Source organism: Crassostrea angulata, chromosome 3, assembly GCF_025612915.1.
Source record: "Crassostrea angulata isolate pt1a10 chromosome 3, ASM2561291v2, whole genome shotgun sequence".
Classification (NCBI taxonomy): Eukaryota; Metazoa; Mollusca; class Bivalvia; order Ostreida; family Ostreidae; genus Magallana; species Magallana angulata.
The window spans coordinates 47,820,290-47,841,235 of NC_069113.1; the positions used below are offsets into that span (position 1 = coordinate 47,820,290).

At 33.9% G+C, this 20,946-nt stretch overlaps 2 protein-coding genes across 6 annotated transcripts; one reads left to right on the forward strand and one right to left on the reverse strand.

Annotated features, from left to right (window-relative positions):
• Window positions 1–3,814: 3,814 nt before the first annotated feature.
• On the forward strand, window positions 3,815–11,427 carry LOC128177751 (protein FAM184A-like). 5 transcript variants are annotated; one of them, XM_052844590.1, is made up of 5 exons: window positions 3,815–4,204; window positions 6,843–7,805; window positions 8,350–8,373; window positions 10,181–10,462; window positions 11,217–11,427. In XM_052844590.1, the coding sequence occupies exons 2-5, from the start codon at window positions 7,020–7,022 to the stop codon at window positions 11,346–11,348; spliced, it is 1,224 nt and encodes a 407-aa protein (XP_052700550.1). In that variant the 5' UTR covers window positions 3,815–4,204; window positions 6,843–7,019; the 3' UTR covers window positions 11,349–11,427. The 5 variants fall into 5 exon arrangements, with proteins under 5 accessions (XP_052700550.1, XP_052700548.1, XP_052700553.1 ...); XM_052844588.1 differs by lacking the exon at window positions 8,350–8,373 and adding an exon at window positions 9,202–9,225; XM_052844593.1 differs by lacking the exon at window positions 8,350–8,373 and adding an exon at window positions 9,202–9,225 and having other exon boundaries at window positions 3,816–4,204; window positions 10,181–10,336.
• A 1,252-nt stretch (window positions 11,428–12,679) lies between these two features.
• LOC128179102 (uncharacterized) lies at window positions 12,680–20,233 on the reverse strand. Its single transcript, XM_052846600.1, has 3 exons — window positions 20,127–20,233; window positions 13,066–15,056; window positions 12,680–12,966 (listed from the first exon to the last, which is right to left on the reverse strand). Exons 1-3 carry the CDS (start codon window positions 20,132–20,134, stop codon window positions 12,884–12,886), a joined length of 2,082 nt encoding a protein of 693 aa, XP_052702560.1. The 5' UTR covers window positions 20,135–20,233; the 3' UTR covers window positions 12,680–12,883.
• Window positions 20,234–20,946: the final 713 nt, after the last annotated feature.

The following is a 20,946-nucleotide window of genomic DNA, read 5'->3' on the forward strand; positions in this document are numbered from 1 at the left end:
ACAGAGAAAGACAGAGAGGGGGAGAGTACACTGGGTTTTTTTTTCCAGACCAGTAAAAGTTTATTTAGTTTGTATCGGATGATTTTGATGGCGATAGCAGTGATTGCTTTATATATATATATATATATATATATATATATATATATATATATATATATATATATATATATATATATATATATATATATATATATATATATATATATATATATATATATATATATATATATATATATATATATATCTTGAGAATCTTTATAGGGCGAATCATTGTAGGTAAACAACAATCTTATAATGCAACACTGATCAAAAAAAAAATTACAGAAAATTTCATAATCAGTTGTGCGTTTTATTTTTCATATTTTAACCATCTCTGATTAATTTTTCAATACATTTTTAAGATAAAAAGAAAGAATTGGTTGATTAAAAATTTCATAATTTATGCTCATGTACATATTGTATGGCTGAACTCACTCTGTTTAGAGTGTCTCTTAATTTTTACATCAAACAATTCAAAAAGTGAACGTAGAATAAAGACAATAGTAAGTAAAACAAACGAATACAACAACTGAATCAAATATAGGTGAATTAGCAATAAAATAAAAGGTAAATCAATAATAAACCATAGGTATTTCTGAAACTAACTAAATTTGTAAAAAAAAAAAAAAACCCAAAAAACTAAAGGTAAGACATTTAGTTTTAAAAGTTGTAAATGAATACTAGATGAAACGCCACTTGTTTGGGACAAAACGTTATCTTTAATAAATTATCCCGACCTACGTACACCGCGTTAGAAATATGCCGTCCAATTGTAATGTATGAAGATGTATGCAAGACTGTATGAGATACTAGTACATGTGTTATTACCATTTCTTATTCAAGTCCTAGATTTCCCTTTGTGTTTCCCTGTATGTTGTTCTGGTTAGATATGAGTGTTATCTTTGGTATTATTCATACTGTTTATTTATCTCCAGTTCTATCTTTATGCGTTATTCTTTATTTTTTTTTCATTATTTATTTATAGTTTTATTCATGGGCTACGTATTGTACAACTTTTGATTTCATTTCAGAGCTTTCTATCATACAATTCAAACTATGGGTTTGATTTTAAGATCTCATAGTTTTACTTTTGGGGTTGTTTTTTTTTTTTGAAAATGGCATTAATTCGCTAGCTATTTTTTAAAGCGGATTATATATCACATTGATGCCCCATTGTTTTAGTCTGCCAACTAAGAAATACCCAAATGTTAAGTCTTTTTAGCAATTCTGATTAATGAATTTTCATCATATGTTTTCCGAAACTAAATTTAATTCGTTTTGGCAAAGCGTTAATCTTTTTTTTTTATTTTGAAACAATAAATTTTTTAAAGAATTATAATAATAATTCTGATATGTTTGAGACTTTTTAGTTTTATTTGAAAAATATCATATTTAACTTTCTCTGGTGTCTCTAGCTCTATGGACCATACAATACAATTTAATTGTTTCATATTTGTCCATCTTCCTAAGTTTAATTTTTTTCTAATCAGTTATCATTTCTTTTAAAAGTGGAATCAAAACTAAATGCTAAAATAAAAAAAATCATCAATTCTTCATTCATGGGAAATCATTTTTTTCAGTTTATATCATTTGAATTCACTTCTTTGTGTAATTATCAACATGATACCCCAAAATCCAAGGTCAAGTGTCAGGGTATACATTTAAAATTTCTATGTTAACTGACTACGAGTTTTGGTTTTGCTTGTTTAAAAAAAACCCAAGCCTTTTGCCAGCAGGCGCACTGGTTTCGATTTCATATCAAATGAGAGACTATTGAGAAGACGCCAAAGTAAAAAGTCAAACAGCAACAAAACGTAAACAACGTTAGACAAAATTACATGTATTAGGGAGTATTGAGGAAATAGTCACGGAATATATCAAATCTTCATTAATTCAAAGCACATTCTCTACGACATTATTTTTTTGTTTGAAATTAAGAACAAATTGATTTTGATTTTCATTACCCGCTCCTAGACTGGTCTGATTTTTATTGATGATACATTGTCTTTTCTGGCTATATACGTCTCACAAATAAACAACTTGTTTAATTTTTAATCTTTATTGTTTGACGTCAGTGGACCACTGTTTGATTTCAATTAGATGGGTCAGTCACTTCTCGTTTTATGATTGATTAATACATGTAACGTAAAATTTCAATTTAATTAATTTATTCTCTTAAGACAATAATTGTTTCAAAAGCTACATTTTCTCTGCATAAGAAGCAGAACCTGCTGCTTATAATCTTGTAGTTTTCTCAGATATAAAACTATATGTTCAAATCAAATCGAACTCTATAAAGTTTCTGTGAACATTGTTGTAATACCTGATGTCATTATACATTACTGTAACTACCCACATCGATTCTAAATCATAGACCAATTCCAACTTTAATAAAAACGCGCGCATCTAGAAAAGCGGGGCACACCCCTCGCAAAAAGGAAGTTTGTTCAAATCCACTGCAACTCTGGAATACAAAAAAGAAGGATCAGCCAATTTTAAACCAGAATATGCCTGGAAATTCGTCTTTCTTTCTCCGTCGTCGTCGTCGTCAATACACCAAAACAATTTACCGTGTTCTTTGTTTACCTCATACATCATGTAAAATGTGAGTTGTATGTACTCAGTGATATCAAATCAATCAATATAATGCCCCATCCCCTTGATCCGTAACAAGCCGCAGGAGGGGATAACAACGTCTGATTTTAGTATATCTAAAAATGAAACAGAGTACAAATAAATATATCATATAAAAATTTCTCCGTATATTTAGCTTATGTCATTATGCAAAAAATTACTAGATTTAGATACATGTACATGTAATGTAGGTTATGCAATATTTGCCGTGGGGAGATGTACGAAGACAGCGGGTAATGAAGTACCGTGGGAGCGATTGATGCGAGTTCACCTGTCCACGGTGACAGGTCACACGTACAGGTCATGACATCACAATCTGTGCAACGTCACCGGAGGGATACAGACGATCTGTAACACATCGTATTGCGAAGTTCACACGAGGCAGTTTTATCTGAACTAATTGACTGATTACAGCTAAGTTGTTTTGCACAAAACACCAAAAGATATAAATAACTTTAATCACAATTAAAGACGTAGAAATATGTCTGCACCACAGTGCATGTTGCTTGACAAGGCATGTGCTTGCATCAGCTGAGCTATACAAAAAGCATCGATAGAGGATTGATTATGACAAAAACTGCTTCAAACAGTAGATTTTCTCATATCTCTTAAAATTTCATGACATCTTTCTCTTTCTCTCCCCTTCCTTTCTGCTTTTCTGTCTGTCTGCTTGTTGATCCGTCGTTCTGTCTGTTGGTCAGTTCATTTGTCCGTCCGTCTGTCTGTCTGTCTGTCTGTTTCTCTCTCCTTTGTGTATGTTTGCAAAATATCCATAGCCATTGAAGTGAAGAGATGCAATCTGCTACGCCGTTATTCTGTGGTTATGTATGGGAGGCGATCCCTATTGCGAATTCACATATAAGCGAGTGTCTCGACAATTCTAAAGCAGACCAAATTATTCTCCCTATACTTTAATCCTATTTTATTTGATTTAGTAATTTTAGAACGACTAGGTCCGAGCAACAGAAAAGTCCTTATCGACACAATAGGTAGATTAGAACTTCATTGTTTCTAAGGACGCTACGAAATGACCGCACCAGATTACGAGATTTTTAAATACCCCCAAACAATCCCGCAACAAATAAAATCACTAAATATATCTACATATTTACATTAATGCTTTTTTACACTGCGGCTATTCTTGACAGCTCAAGCGATTGTCGGTCCCTTTTGTGATTTGATTCACGGGTACCAATTCTACCATTCGGGGTCTATCCTGCCTTTGCACCGTCGTGGAGGCTTTAAAACTCCACAATATTTCTCTCTCAATAGGTTGGTCTGTGTGTGATAAGCTATCACAAGATCGATCTTCAACAAAAATCCTCCCCGAAACAACACCAGCAGAAGATTTTGATAACTGGAATTTAACAACTGGTAACTCGAGTCGGCCATTGTGAATCGGATAACAACAAAATGTCTCCTCGAGAAACGGGATAGAAATCCCCTTACTGTTATTTTCAAATGAGAGGAAAAAACCGGATGAAAAAAATGACTAAACATAGACAGTTTATTCTTGTGATTTCATATCTCGGTAAGTCATTTAAACGAATGTTTAACTTTCATATCGCGCGGATATGTTGCGACAAGTTTAGTTTTAAAATAACAAGACTTACAAGGTCGAAATATCGTGCATACATTTTTGTTTTCCTCCCTATGTGTGTGTGTGTGTGTGTGAGAGAGAAAGAGAGAGAGAGAGAGAGAGAGAGAGAGAGAGAGAGAGAGAGAGAGAGAGAGAGAGAGATTTATCTTAAAAATATACGATCTTCGGATCTAACTATTCCTTCACGGAATGGTAACTATATAGTACACAGTAAACGTGTGACAGTATGTTTAGATCTTCTATTTAGTACACTTTTTCTAATCGTGAAAGTTGGAAAGTATGATTACGTTCAAAACGTGACAATTTAAATTAAATAAGGTTCTATGCTTGCTCTTGCCAAACAAATTAACTGCAAAATCAAGTGAATGGATGTTACAGGTTTGTGATATTTCAATGATGAGAAAGATAAATCAACCTTGACCGTTGCATTATCGTTTAATATCGACTCTGTTACACCTATTCAATTTCACACAAGTCTCAAAAGTCAATAAACTGCTAACGATACCAATACAACCACCATTTCTTAATGACGCCATGCCATTTATTCAAAGATTGAAAATTATGGCCCAAATCCATAAAAATTATTTTCCGTGTTAAAAAACAATGTTTACAATGCGGGCTTGGTTTTTACTTAATAAGAAGGTGCAAAGGTGTATGTTTCGGTTTCGAAAAAAAAAAGATTAAGATGTATACATCTCATTCATTATTCTCTCTAAAATCTGGGTGACGTCAATCAATCAGGGACAGCATCAGTTGTGCGTTTTGATGGAAGGGACGGCGGCTTCCTCTAGCCGTGATGGATGATGGGGTCTGACAGATTAGTCCCACAATCAACAAAACAACCTCCTTTTGTATTGAAGTAGCTTTGTACTTTCCTTTTAGATTCTTTCAAACCATTGAAACTCGAAACGAACTAACACCGATTTTATTAACAGACAAAAAATATTTATCTTTAAAATTAAAGAAGAAAATCATTTCTTTTCAATGGTTTTTTTTTTCAAGATATCAAATTTATTTCACAATTTTATCAAAGGAATTTATATATACGTACTATATCGAGCTTGAATAGTTCAGGGTTTTTAAATCAACATCAAGGTGCCTTAACTTTATACGTATCTATTCTGAGGCGGTAAACCTTTCCTGCGACGAACCTCACACCTACCCTCTGTATTTGGGACAAGGTTTAGGATTCAATTCATCAAAGTTAAAAACACCCGATTAATTGAACAACGGTCTTTGTCAACCGACTTAATTATCCCGCATTCTGTTTGCATTTTGTCTGGGAGACTACACATATTTAAGGAGCCCTGCTCCATGAAATTCACATCAATGTTATTCGTACCTTATCATAAGTGTATCTCTCTCTCCGAGTTCAGTTTAAACATATATTTCACTGAATCTACATGTATGTACAGAAAAAAGGGATTTAGCATCTATTTTAATGAAGGGTACAATTATTATCAAAACAAACTATGACGATAATCTGTTTCCACCTAATTGTACAGGAAAATAAACACGGGGCGTTTGATTTGTACAATATTACGCTGTGCGATCCGTACTTGGTATGGTTACTATACAGCATGATCCATACGTTCTATAGCATTAAATGTCGAAATCCATCCAGTTCTCTGTTTTCAATGTTTCAATATTAACGCACAAATCTCTATCACCACCAGGGAGTTAATCCGATAATTTTAAAACCAGATCATCAAGTAATGAATGATTTAAATTGCAATATACTCCGGATTTCGGTTTTTCATAAATCGATTCGATATTTTCTTTATTAGACTTAAACGCACTCTGAATCTATAAACCTTTTATTGAAGAGCTTTGTAAAAGACGGCCCCAGGGATCGATCGATCCAACCGAGTTTGTTCTGTACACCCATTATAGCAATTATAGAATTAAACATATACCACTTTAAATAATATCTTGACATAATCGAAAACCCTTTATTCATATATTTAAAAAAAGTTGCCCCAAACAACCTACTCTGTCTCCCTCTTTTTCGCAGTCATTCTGTCCGTCCGCCTGTCTGTCTATGTTTGTCTAAGTTTCTCTCTCTCTCTCTCTCTCTCTCTCTCTCTCTCTCTCTCTCTCTCTCTCTCTCTTTTGTGTAAAATTCTTAATTGAAAGATTTCGATTTATTCTGTCAAAAATGTTATGAAAAAATTTATTAAGACGCTATTTCTCGCCACAAAAGACATTTTCCCATTTACAAGCATGGTCATCCACTGTGGCCTTTCACAACCTTCTTATCTCCTTTAAGTGGGGTCGATACACCTGAAGAATACAAAATAAACATTCATGTTCGTCAATACAAGCTGCACTTTCAAGAGTTGCTGTTTAAAGCTAGCACTTGTCTGCAGTCAATAACTCAGTCCAAACCATTGTTGATGATTTATAACCAATACAATCTCTTAATTCCAATCAATAAATGTTATTGGATGTGTATTGTTACCAGCCCAATTTGAGCTGAAGGCATAAACTGTGTTCTTATTCTTTATTAGCACCAGAAATATGCCTAACAAGCTAAATTATACTTATTCATATTCTTTTATTTTTCTAGGACTTTTCTAACAAAGGAGAAATTGGGCCATTTCAAAAGGGGAACGTGTTTATCACTATAGCGGCAAAGGTTTGTTATCGGAAGTGATTTTCTTCCGGAAACTAGCCGTAACTGATATTATTAGCAAATCTGGATTCCAAAGAAGCTAAATCTGCCTCACAGCTTCTCTACCGTCAAATGACAATGACGTCGGAAAAGGAAAAGGCGAAAAAGACGTTCGACTTTCGAATGTCGAAAAAGGTGGCAGAATTGACTCAGGTAGTTCATATGTTGTTCACAAGAAACCACGAGAAAGAAGTGGAGATTGAAGCTCTTAAAGACGCGTATGAGTACGAAATATCACTAGTTCAAGAGGATGCAATTGAACAACTGAAGAAAAGTGAGGAAAAACGAAAAGAACTGGAAAAGTTGTTGGAAAATGAACGCAAAGTAAGTCGTGAGCGGGTAAAAAGTGCCATTCAACAGGAAGCATCTACCAAAGAGGAACAATGGAAAGAAAAAGTTAAACTTCTGGAGCAGCAATTAACAGACGAGAAAAACGAAAGCCAAAACCTGAGAGATTTATTAATAAATGCTCAAAAGGACATTGAAAAACTAAGACAAGGAGTAGCAGAACAACTACAGAGTAAAAATGAAGAAATTCACCGCAAAAATCAGGAACTGGAAAGACTACGACAGAAAGTGGCCAATCTGGAACACACACAGAGCGAGAGTGAGAAACACTATAAAGAGATCATCCGAGACTTGGAAAAGAGTAACGAGAAGTTAGAACGAGAGTTGGCACAGTTACAGGCTCTGCTAGAGGAAACCCACCGATCAAAAATGCATTTTGAATCCAAGAGTCAAAAGCTTGAAACAGATTTGAAAAATTTGAGAAAGGACTTCAGCAAAAAAGTATCTGAGGTGGTCGCTAGTCAACGGTCTCAAACCACTCACCAGCTACCGGCCCAGCGGCAATATACGGTAAGAACTAGTGTAAATGGACTAATGAATCATACTCCTGTGAGTTGAAGGACAACTGTATCCTTTTTTTTTCATCAACCTGAAGAAGTCTCAATCCTTGGCAATTATTTTTTTCGTTGAAGCAACAATTTGTACGACAGTCCATTGGTTTGTAGAACACCATATTGTGGTAGTTATTGTTTGAGTAAAACTGGCCGTATGTTTCTAAAAATTGCATTTTGACAACGCATACAATGAGATTGCGCTGCAACCATTTCAGCTGTCTCTATAAATACTCAATAACTTTTAAATGAAAAAGAACGAAAATGAAAAGCTTAAGTTTCAAAATCACTAAAAACATGCCAAGAAAATTTAACATTTGTCAAATCAACCTCAAACTCCGATGTCGCTTGGCCAGCATCACTAATCTACATGAAGTATGACTAATTAGAAAATGTAACAATACCCTGCAAAACTTCAACAAATTGGTGTACCATATTCTGTGCACATATAAATAATATTCACAGAATTGTGGCTTTTTTCATCGCCACGTGGTTTATTTCAGCCAACCGGAACAATGACGATAAAGGTATGACGTCATACTTGCATGGTGCTAGATTTTTATACATATATGAATTTTTACAATGTATTCAGCATACTGACACAAAGTATATTTCTATTGGTTTTTTTTATTAGAAAAGTTGGCGGTTTTGGCTGTTTGCCTTTATTTTTACCAATAAAGTTGTCCTCCCTTCTTCTTATTTTCTTCTGAACCTTCCTTAACACAGCTTGGATAGCTCTCCTTCTGTTCTAATTCATCATTCCAAGTGATGCCTTTTATGCTCTATTTACGTGAAGGTCTTCAAACTTGATCATGATGAAAAAAAGAGAATTGTAACCGGATTGGTGTTTCCGCTTTTTCATTCTCCCATCACGCTGAATTCTTAGTACAATTTCTTGAATGGTGCTTTGATGTCAAATAATAGACCTATGTAACATTTTCTTTGCTTTAGATTATCATTGAGTATTTTATATATTTAGCTGACCAATTGCAAATTAATTTTCGATTTGACGCTCTCTCTCTCCTCTCTCTCTCTCTCTCCATGTCTCTCTCTCACACATATATTTTTTCTGAATACATGTACATGTCATACATGATGTGGAAATTATTTTGTTGTTCCCATAATTATTTTGTTGTTCCCATATTATTTCCAAGATTCCAAGTACATAATGTAATTTATACTCTTTAGTCTAAATATACAGTGAATAAAAAAAGATAGGGTCCTGGTTTCCTTCTAGGAAAACAATTGTAAAAATTTGCAAGCATGGATAATATGTCAAAATGGTACATAGAAATGTATTATCATGGCGTCACTTTTCTTGTAAAATCCAATAGATCCGGAAAATTTATTTTCAGAATTATACGTCGCGTATGGTGAAGGTAATGGCCACATGTTTATTTCATGCCTCAGTCAACAATGAAATCCAGACACCGCATTAATTCTTTAAAAAAAAAAAGCACAACACAATAATTTATTGTGGAAATTTTCTAAAGTGCGATTTTAGAATTTTCAATCATTGTAAATGAATCGGGGCATGAAATACACAATTATCACGTTTTGGTTAGTTTTGTGAAAAATTACGTCACAGAGCACTTGTTAAGCATATCCGTTTAATTGTTTGCCTTGGAAACGAGGGAATTCTATAATTTATACCTCAGAACTTAACATATGATCACTCGTGTACTATTCAAATGGTTAATTTACACTGTATGACATACTAATATGCTCTCTATAAAAAAATATCGAAACTATCATTAGTCATTATGCATGAAATTAGAGCGCATGCGTAGTCATCATGAAAAATGAATTAACTGATGTACTCAATAAACCTTCCGAAATTACTATATTTTTACATACGGTACCGTTTAAAACTCACTCACTGTTTACGAAATGAAGAAATATAATAAAAATTGTCATTTACTTCGACTTGTTTCCTTAATATGTCAACAGAAATTTTGATGGTAGCCTTACAATTCATAAAATTTAAATGTGCGAAGTAATGTTTTAAGATTTTTTCTGGAAATGTGAGAAGCAGAAAATGTTAATCAACGAAATAGCATGAAGTACTCTGAGGAATGGGGGATGTTAATATGGAAATACATATTTACTTTAGGACTAATCAAATGCAAATCAAGGCTCTAAATAAATATAAATAATTCCTCTAAAAACCAATTTTCGTAAAACTAACTCCATAACAACAAAATAACAAAATCAACTTTATGAATGCTACATCTGGTATTTACAACCCTATCTTTCATATTTGTTAAATAAGAATTGGTTTGACAATATTGGACAATAGAATTAAATCGTCCTTAATTTTTTTCTTTCTTTCAGGATTACAACGAGGAAGTAGAAAAATTACGACGGGAAGTGCAAAGATATCGAATGGAACTCAGCAACCGAGACAACAACTTCAACCGGATGTTTACCGACGGACAACAGCTGATGGTGGATCCACGAGCAGGGAAAATCGCCATCACTCAACAACAGGTGCTTGCTGCTGGCCCCACCCAATCTAAGTCGGAACCCGTCCTCGGAAACAGGGAGAAATCGTTCTCCTATGCGTTTGTACAATCTCTGGACGAATCCGTAAGCACCGAGGGTTCCCGAGTGGCGGTAACGTTTGTCGTGAAGCATGTATTGTCCACTAAGCTACATGTATCAGCTATATACTGCATGTAAAACTTTGGCGGTGGTTGGTTATGCATTAACTGCTCCCTTGCATATATCTTTTCATATCATGTTTACCAAAAATATATTTAAAATATCACTTTTTCTTTAATATATCTTTGATTCTGCCTTAAAATCCGTTTGAATACTTTTGAGTTCTTACTAATAAAGTTGCTTTCAGTGATATGATATTTAATAAATACGGACTCAACATCGTCTTCAAATTACTACAACGCGGTTTTCGTCAAAGATATTCTTGATTTTCCTCTGCTTTTTTGTTTCGATTATGCCTGATTACCTTTATTGATCAAAGAATGCAAATAAATCAATAAGATGATTCTGACTTCGTTGTCTGATCTTGATGCATTACCGAAATCGAATCTTTCCTTCCGCTATTATTATTCGAGATTTATAGTTGAACTTTTACGGTCTTTTAATTAATTACTCTTTTTAAACGCCTTTTTTCCATTGCAGCCAGTGGCGCTAGACTTGTATAGAGATAACCGACAAAGAGCGATAATCACGATAACCATGACTATATACAATTAATAGTTTTTTAAAACTAACAATTATTAAACAAACATGTATCCTTCATGAAGTTATGTATATTTTTTAAAAATATATTTAAAAAATTTCCTTGTATTTTACAGAAAACTTAAAAAAATCATTATAAACATTGGTTCATTTTTGTCGTTGACAGAAGCGGCCAACAAGTTCCAGAGTTTCCTCAGCATCAGGGAGACTTCCGGCTCTTACCCAGGAACAGAAAACACGCCTCACCAAACTAATGAAGCCCCGTCCTCTTCCGAAAGAAATGCTTTATGGGAAATAATTCGATTTACGTCATAATTAACTGCTTTAAAATTTGTCTTCCCCAATGACAAAATACAACTTCATATTGGCATGTTTTTTAAGAAAAAAATCTTAACATTTGTCAGATGAGACAGATGTGATTTTTACAACTATTTATATTTGTTCTCTTTGTAAACAATTATGGAACAAGTTATTATCAACTTCGGACTCGATGTAAACATTTTGTTAATTTGAACAAGAAACAATAATTTTGAAGACAAAGTTTTTCCTTATACATGGTTTATGATTTATTTGTTATGAAGAGAAAGTGAATTCTTAAATATGAAAATTGAGAGAAAATCTTGATAGTTGGTTTGTTTTTGAAAAATTTCAACTATTTATCACATAAACCATGAAAAAAGAAATTGGATCAACACGTCTAAGAAATATCTCATAACACCTTTTTAATGTTACCTTTTGCATGTATAAATTGAATAAATATATTTTGTAGCTTTTTGTTTTGATTTCTCGCCTAAGTAATGGAATTTTAACATTCTGGTATTTCCTAACAATCGTCTATGGAAACAAATGACTCATACAGTTTAACCAAACACGCACATCTTAAAATATGAGTTCATTTCATCTCATGTACGGGATATATCTAGTAACAGTACACGATATCTTCTGGCGATGAATATTTTTGAAATTGATAAGAATATGATAAACACTCTCGATTAAATATAAATATTTGAGTCTTATCATTTCATTCATGAAAACATATAAAACCTATTTTGAAAGTTAACAAATATAGGAAAATTATTTTCTATCAGAGTCTTCCACCCTTTCAATATCATCAGGTCCTTTTATGACCTTAAAGATCTTCACCAAAGGTATAGGTTTCATACTGGCTTTTGAAAGATTTCAGACAGAGAGGTGGTCATTATTAGATTCATTACAATATTTTTTTTTACGCCAGAATGAAACTTAATGAAATGCATACATGAGATTCCTCGACAGGTTTGTGTATGAGCTTCGGTACTCAGTTGACCGTTAAGGCCCGTTAGCCTCTTGTTTAATTTTTAATTAGCATAGTTAGGTGCATTTGCACACATGGATATTTTGGTGACTTTGATGCCGACGAAGCGTCGACGTTCGACTGAAAATTGATGTAAACAAGACTGTCGTTAAAAATCGACGCTTATTAATCTGAAACATCATTTTGATAAACACATACTTTTCCTTTCTTGAGATTTATTGTAATGATTTCGTAAAGCTTAAAAACCACAAAAGCAAAGATAAGAAAAAAAAAATCAAGGATAATAAACAAACAATTCTTAATCACATGTGCACGCTTTTTCATAAATGTAACAAAACATTTAAAAAATTTATTTGTTCAATACTTAAGTTAAATATGAGCAAAGCAATTAATTTGGATACACACAATATATTTTTAGAACATATGTATATTAACAGTATACAACAACCTGTATATAATTCCTGGTCATCTCCACGTAAAGAACCTATCGTTTCTGCATCATCTTTACTTTCCTCTCCTGGTCTATTGATGACTTTCAATTACCAATCCAGGAACAAAATCACCATACAAAGTATCAAAGACGTTACAATGCTGTAGTTTGGCCCATTTGTTTTGTTGACACCTGTTCGTAACAAAGGGAAAAAAACCCATTTTTATAAACATGTAGCGATGACGCAAAGAGAAAAAAAGATACCTTAATACTTTTTAAAACAACTTCTACCATTATATCTCCATTTGTCTTTCGATTCGAACACTACCATTCCCATTCCATTTGTGTTGTGAAGGTCGATGTGGCAGTGGAAAAACCAGGCACCGGGATTGTTAGCTTTAAAACGAATGATAACATACCCACCCGTCGGAACAATAATTGTGTCTTTTTCAGGCGGATATTCTAATTGGAGACCAGGGATATTGTTTTCAGTCGTTGTCCAATTACTATTAGCCCAACTAGCGACATTGCAGTAGCTTTTGTTACCTAGGCATGCAATATCATCAGATGACAGCAAGAATTTACCAGATGTTTCATTATAGGTTCCAAATCCCATTTTCATGACATAAAAATAATGGCCATGTAAATGAACAGGGTGGGACCAGCCTTTTCCTTTTCCTAGATTAGTTAAGACAAACTGGTATACTCTGTTGGATTGCAATTCGACATTGTAAGTACAGCTACATATTTTATCTTCGCTACAATCGTTCTTTGAACATTTGGTTGTAAGTTTTTCTTCATCTGTCAATATTGGATATACAGGAGGAATGAACTGATGTCCGTTGACTGAGCCTGGTGTGTTTCCTGGTTGTCCCGGAAATGCAAAATTAAAGAAGAGTGTCTCATCGGCAGTTTGTATTTCTTGGAATTTTGACTCATATTCATTACTATTGGCTTTATCAAATGTAAGACACTCTCTGTTTTTATTTTTGGGATAGAAAAGATATGGGCAGTTAAATACTGGGCATGGTGTTCCAGATGTACAGTGACTCTGATCATCAGCTGGTTTATTTGGATACACTAAAGGCGCCCCTTCATACAGAATCAACGCTTCGGCTGCATGGTACTCAGGAGGTGTTTTCTTGGAGAGGTCTTCAATACTTTCAGCCACTAGAAGGTAAGTTCCAGGATCTGAATCAAAGTTAACTGTAAAATCCATCCTTTCACCGGGATGAATAATGAAGGATTCCACAACCAAGTCTTCGCTGTTTTTCCCTACGCCTCGAAGAATTTCGAAGCCGTCCGATGCTCGAATAATTAATCTATGATGATTTTGAACGTAGACGCGAAAGGGATACAATGTAGCAGCGCTAATTACACGAAACCTAGAATTACCAGACCTTTTTACTCGAAACGTTTCTAAAGGAGCACCATTATGTGTAAAACTGCTTCCAATATTATTATGTCCTGTGTAAAAGCGCCCTTTACCATTGATCAAGGCAGAATGGATATGAAATCTGCTAAAATTGGCTCCATCAACAGAAGATGTAGGTTCTATCAATGTGTAGCTTTTAAGATCATACACACCATTTAGCATGCGCTGATACAATGTCTCTGGCTCATCGTCATGGTTCCAGTCTTGAAGGATGACGGTGAATCCAACCTGTGGCTGTGAGTAAAACTTGTATCTCGGATAAATAATAAGCCCTCCATAGAGACCCATGCTACGTTGGTCTCCGATATGAGCATGGTAAAAATTGGTACCGTGCGGCTGTGCTTTAAATCTGTACGTAAACGTTCCACCAGGGAGGATGGGAGGCTGGCTGATGAAGGCCACGCCGTCAAACTCTGGAGTTCCTTTTTGATGCATGCCATGCCAATGGATTGTGGTGGAATCTGTGTGCATTAAATTGCGAACATGGATGATCATTGTCTGATCTTCATGTGCTTCAATTGTTGGGCCAGGAAACCTTTCATTAATAGTTATGACAAGACGTGATCCATATCCATCTGCAGTTATGACCTCAGCCATCTTCTCATCAGGTAGTGGAAATCTATAATTTGTATCGTTGTACAGATATAGACTTCCGTTGTATGGTCGAACTAGCATTGGCGGATTCTTTGTCATCATGGTAACTTTATGATCAATTGTAAGCGAACATTCACATGTCGCGTCTTTTTCTCTACAAGTATTAATTTTGCATGTGGGTCCATTTTGAGGACTCAGCCACCATTCCTCAGACGAAGTTGTTACAATGAAACAGAACAGGAGAACAAACAACCTGAAGATAAAACATACATGAATATGAAGCATACATGTTAAGCTGTTGACATCATTTGAACAAATGTACAAAATGAGCAGTATGATAATACCATCTAATCACGATATAACTTGGTTTTTCAGAGACCTTCCGTAACAATCAAATGATCAGATTCCATGAAACTTGTCAGTGTGAAACTTAGCAATTAGGAATAAAGCACGTTGAAAATACAGCTTAAAAACTAGAAAACTGACCAGCCAGGAAGGGCCCCGCTATGACAATTACTATAGAGAAGTGAAAAAAACTTTGAATTCCATCCTCTTTATATTAACAATGATGAAAAATAAATGCCCGGCATAAGATGTAAAGAACTGCAATAAACATGTATATAAGGTGGTAAAAAAAAAAATGAAAATTATAAGTAACAACTGTATTTTTAAAATTTCAAGATAATTCCTGAATGTCCAAAAAACTCTAAATAGTAACCTTTTATCTGCTTAAAACAGGGATAACCTCATGTCTTATAAAAATAATAAATTAAATGTGTATTTAAAATAGATTTAAACAAACTTCAAAACAAACATCAGTTGCAGACAAAATGTGTTCATTAATCTTCACATGACAGATAGAGATAAGCCTCTAAATTTTCTGCAGCAGGCAAGATAATTAATCCCAGGGGATTAATTGTTCTGCTCTCTCATCCTTTTCTTCTAAATTTACAATAAGATTTTTTTTCCAGAAATGACAGAATGGGGTTATTATCTGATTACCTGTTAAAATTAACAGCATTAAGGCAGAAAAAAAAAATAAATAATTAAAAAATAAAATAGTGAAAAAGGATATCTTAATATATATCTTGATTTTAGAATTCAATAAAATTATCATAAATCATTGTGTACGGTTATTTAACCAAAATAAAGTATGAATATTATATCTTAAATCCATATTTCAAAGAATGTACACAATACTATAGTACCGATCAGACCCAACCTAACAGAAAGTAAACCCCAACTAAACCCTGGGTTTACTTTCTGGGTTTACTAGAGTGGACCCAGAGTAAACCCCAAGTAAACCCAGAGTGGACACAGAGAGTAAACCCCGATCAGAAAAATACCCTGAAATCAGACGCTACATGTGTATTCGGAATATACAAGGGGCAGGAATTACAGGCAGTAGGATGATAAGATAAAATACAGGTCAACTTCACACTTCAGTGCGTATAGTTGACTCCAAAAGCAATTCTCGAGTAAACCCAAAGTAAACCCCGAGTAAACCCAAAGTAAACCCCGAGTGGATCCAAATTTTCAAAAAGTTAACCCAAAGTAAACACAGAAGATAAAACCCGGGGTTTAGTTGGGGTTTACTCTGGTGTTGGGTTGGGTCTGATCGGTACTGTACACATCATTCAAAATTGACCTTAACTTCAAAACAAAGTTCATTTGCAGACACAGGCAGTGCAGTAATTAATCTCAATGTGACAGATAAAGATAGGGCTTAGGATTTTCTTCCTGTGGAAGGTTAATTAATCCCAAAGGACAAATATTGCACAGCCTTCCAAGTATACAATGGTAACATTCTCAGCAGTTATCTCTCTTTGCCCATTCATTCTTATGCATAGTTAAGGAATCTACCCCACCACCCCAGCTCCAAACCAGAAGACATAGAAAACCAAACTTAGCATAAATATGAACTTGATTGGACAACCATAAAAAAGTTATTAGAAACAAACAGAAAATTTGTGGACGGAAGAGTGACAGACGGACGGACAGACAGAGTGATAACTATAGGGCACCCGCAAATCCTTGCGGGGCCCTAATAACTTAAACACTCGTGATACAAGAGAGTAACATTATATTAATAGTGCCCAGGTGCCTGTTTGGGAGGGTAACAGTTGAAATTGACAACCCCGAGAAAACCATTGTAAACCGACGCAATGCGAAAGTTGAAAATATCTTTCGAGAGGTGTCAATTTAAAAAAAAAAAAAACGATAGAAACGCAGTAACATTGTTATTTTCTTGGATTTACTTTCATTTATCTACTGTGCTGGATGTAGTGCCACTGGGGTCTTCAGAAAGATGCATCGTTATGCACTGTGTATGAACGATACTCGTGTTCGATGTGCAAGAGAAGTAAGGCACCGCTATTTAAGCACAATAATACAAATACCTTTGAAATTCTTTGAAAGAATTACTCTGTTTTGTGTTTTATTAATTGTAGTTTCCTTACTTTTTTATACAAACATTTTACTACAATGTGTAGATTATGCATTAAGAAGACCGTGCAAACTGAATGCCTCGATCGGAAAGCAACTGACCGTAACTTTCACCACTGGTGTTTAAACCCCAGTGACAGTTGAGGAGCGATCGAAACTAATATAGCGATCAAATGCTTTTATGAATTCTTGTTAGCTTGAAAAGCATCGTCACCATTTGGGTCAAATTTCATTTTTCTATTTTTAGCGTGTTCTATAAATATGCTATAGAATTGCATTTTTAATGATGTCCCAAAATTTGAGTGTCAGTCGTAGAGTTAAAAGCAAGATAAGGAGCTCACAATTCTTTGTCATGTTAACAAGGCTCGTGCCCTGGTTTTGTTTACATTAGTTCAATTTATCGGTAAAAGCTTTGTTTCAAGCTGATTTCTCTGTTATATTTCGTTTATAAGCCAAATAAATAGTTCCTAGCGTTTATCACATTCGTTTTGGGTCTGAAACTGGAAATTTTACTTCAACATTCAAAACGTAAACAAAGCTTTTACATGACAAAGAATTGTTAGCTCTGTATCTCGCTTTAAAACGAATACTGACTCAAATTTTTGGCCAAATTTTGACCACCAGAAATGCCTTACTGAAACATTGTATATATATGGAATTATAGTATGTCATCATTCAAAGATTTTGTTAAGATTGGTTTTCCTGGTATGAAAAGGGAATACAGGTTGTGCAAGATTTTTTTTTGATGATGATTGTAATCTTTTAGACTTTGGAGTCCTTAAAAACACATACAATCTAACTGACAGTTGTGTGATGTAATACAATAGCATTGTTACAGCTATTTCAAAATATTTGAAATCATTGTTAATAGATAGGACTTCTTTCAAAAGACTTCCTAATCTATATGTACCTTTATTTTTTGAACCACTCATATCTTCTGAAAAATGTTCAAAAATCTTTTATAATTTTTTTTTAATAAAAATGAGGTTATTTCAACCTCAATCAGCAAGTGGGAGGCAGAGCTTATGACATATGGAGTAGACACAATATCAGTGCAAGATGTTTTTAAAATTTGTTATAAAACCACAAGTGATTCTTCTGCCCAGTGGTTACAATTTCGAATTTTGCATAGAATTGTTCCTGTTGGAAAATACCTTTAGGAAATTAACATTAAAACTTCTGATTGTTGTGGTTTTTGTATGGAAAATGTTGATACAGTAATACATGTTTTCATTTCTTGTGATAAAGTACAAACACTTTGGAGTGATTTAAGTCTTCATTTATATACAGAAAGATCACTGAAAGAGTTGGTTTTAATGATTCGAATATTATTCTTGGTGAGCTACCATTGTCAAACAATAGCAGGGTTATAAACTTTTATGTTAAATACTGAAATCTGATTGGTTTAGACGCAGTTGATAATCCGTTCTATTAACCTCAGCGTTAGCAACACACTTAGCAACGGGTAACACGATATAAATAGTGCCTGTTTGGGAGGGTAACAGTTGAAATTGACACCCCGAGAAAACCATTGTCAACCGACGCGAAGCGGAGGTTGACAATGGTTTTCGAGGGGTGTCAATTTCAACTGTTATCCTCCCAAACAGGCACTATTTATTTTATTATACTGAATGTCAATTTTAAAGAATACTCAAATGCTTTTCTATAGGAATGACTTGAATTCTACTGCGAACCGTACGCGCATCATTTACGCGCATGTAACAGTTCGTTATGTTACCCGTTGCTAAGTGTGTTGCTAACGCTGAGGGTAATAGAACGGATTATCAACTGCGTCTTAACCAATCAGAGTTTAGTATTATACATGAAAGTATAATAAAACGAATTGTTACATGCGCGTAAATTATGCGCGTACGGTTCGCCGTAGAATTCACGTAAAGCAGTAAAAAATTCTCTAAAATTAAGACATTCAGTATAATAAAATAAATAGTGCCTGTTTGGGAGGATAAAAGTTGAATGTAATGGATAGAAAAAATAAAAATAATATAAGATAGGTCGCGTCTGACCGTAATGCCAATTTTCACATTGCTGAGATAGAACAATTAAAAATAAGGGAAGATGAGCCATGTCTGATCTTAATTAGACTATGGTAATAATAAGGAGCAATAAAAATGATGGCATTGAAAATTTAAAAAATTAAACTTTTTAAAGACTTTAGTTCCGCAAACATCAATTAAAATCAAAATGTCCCGCGTATCGGACATATTTAAGAATAACAACTCTATTTTATATTTAATGTAAAGTACATGGCTTGAAATGGATATTTGAAAGAAAATTAAAAGATATATTAATATCTTTTTAGTATCTTATCCATCCTAATATAGGCATTTTACTTGCTTGCCTTATTTTCCATATTCTTAACAAGAAGACACAGAAGTACATGAAAAGCTAGTTTTGCCCAATGGGAGCTCTATAAAGCATTAAAGTGAGGGGGGGGGGGGTTTCAAATAAACAGGAGGACTGGTGCACAATTTTAATGCAAAAACGCCATGATCTTATGCAATGAAGAAAAACCAACGTTTCAATTTGTTTTACAATAATGAGCGAATGAATTGCTGGCCAGGTAACCATGCAGATTAAAAAAATTAAATCCTAACCTAAAAGTAACAAAGTCTCGTTGTTGTTATGAATTGAAAAAAATAAAAAAACACATATTAGCAAAATACTAGTATATGTACACCCTGAACAAGAATTTTAAAAAGAAAATGAAAAAGCGTTCTTTTAATGGAAGAAACAACAACAACCCCCCTTTGATTTACTGGTTGTTGTTATAGTTCTACATCAAATATAATGAATTATTCTTAAAAAAAACCCAAATAATCGGACCTTCCTAAAACAAAATCAAAATAAAACAACAAACCTCGTCATTGGTTAGTATTACAGGAGTTGCTCTCTCACAAAAACTATAGTGTGTGTGGTACATGAAAATCTGGGTTATCAGTCACGAGAATGAGTGCAAAATAAGTTACTGTAAACAAAATTTACACCAATTTAGATTAATTTATTGAATTCCATTTCTACACTGAATAAGTACATGTAACAGTAATCTCTTTTCATTAAAACAGAAATAAATTGTAGTTCATTCAGTTTTAAATTTAACAAAAAAAGTTTGATTCATAGTCAAATCGGCCGGTTGTTTGAATGTGTACAGAGCGATTATAATCGAGTGTTTCCACGAAATGCAGCGAGTTTATCGGTCGGTATCCTATTACTAAATGCGGGTTTTTTAGTAGATATGTTTTTGATAGGTTATCAGCATGCAGATATCCTCCTGTTGACACTATCAAGAAGCAGATATATGAACTTAATCTATTTCAGCTTAGGATCTCTCACAAAATAGTTTATCTCTGTATAAGATTTATGGCAGTAAAACAACAAAACACCATGATTGTCGTCATGTTTCAGATTATTTATGAAGTTCATAAAGAAATCAATAAATGCATTGTTTGAATTTCTCTCTGAAGAGGCCATAATTGGATTCAGCTAACAATTATAGCAACAGAAATATGAGATTTACAATAAAGTACATGTACTCTTAATCGTAATTTAATCGCCTTAAGCTTCAACTTTTAAGTATCCATGTAATTACGGTCATAACGGAATCCATTGTTTCTTCTTCTTTTTTCTTACTATTATTAGCGATATCCTTTTCATACACGAAGGCCCTCTTGCTATTCTAC

Excerpts from the sequence above, each read along its gene's own strand:
- LOC128177751 (XM_052844590.1), top strand. The coding sequence starts at position 7,020 with ATGACAATGACGTCGGAAAAGGAAAAGGCGAAAAAGACGTTCGACTTT. Across the intron at positions 7,806-8,349 it reads CGGCCCAGCGGCAATATACG|CCAACCGGAACAATGACGAT; the intron begins GTAAGAACTAGT and ends GGTTTATTTCAG. Across the intron at positions 8,374-10,180 it reads CCGGAACAATGACGATAAAG|GATTACAACGAGGAAGTAGA; the intron begins GTATGACGTCAT and ends TCTTTCTTTCAG.
- LOC128179102 (XM_052846600.1), bottom strand. Across the intron at positions 12,967-13,065 it reads AGACAAATGGAGATATAATG|GTGTCAACAAAACAAATGGG; the intron begins GTAGAAGTTGTT and ends TGTTACGAACAG.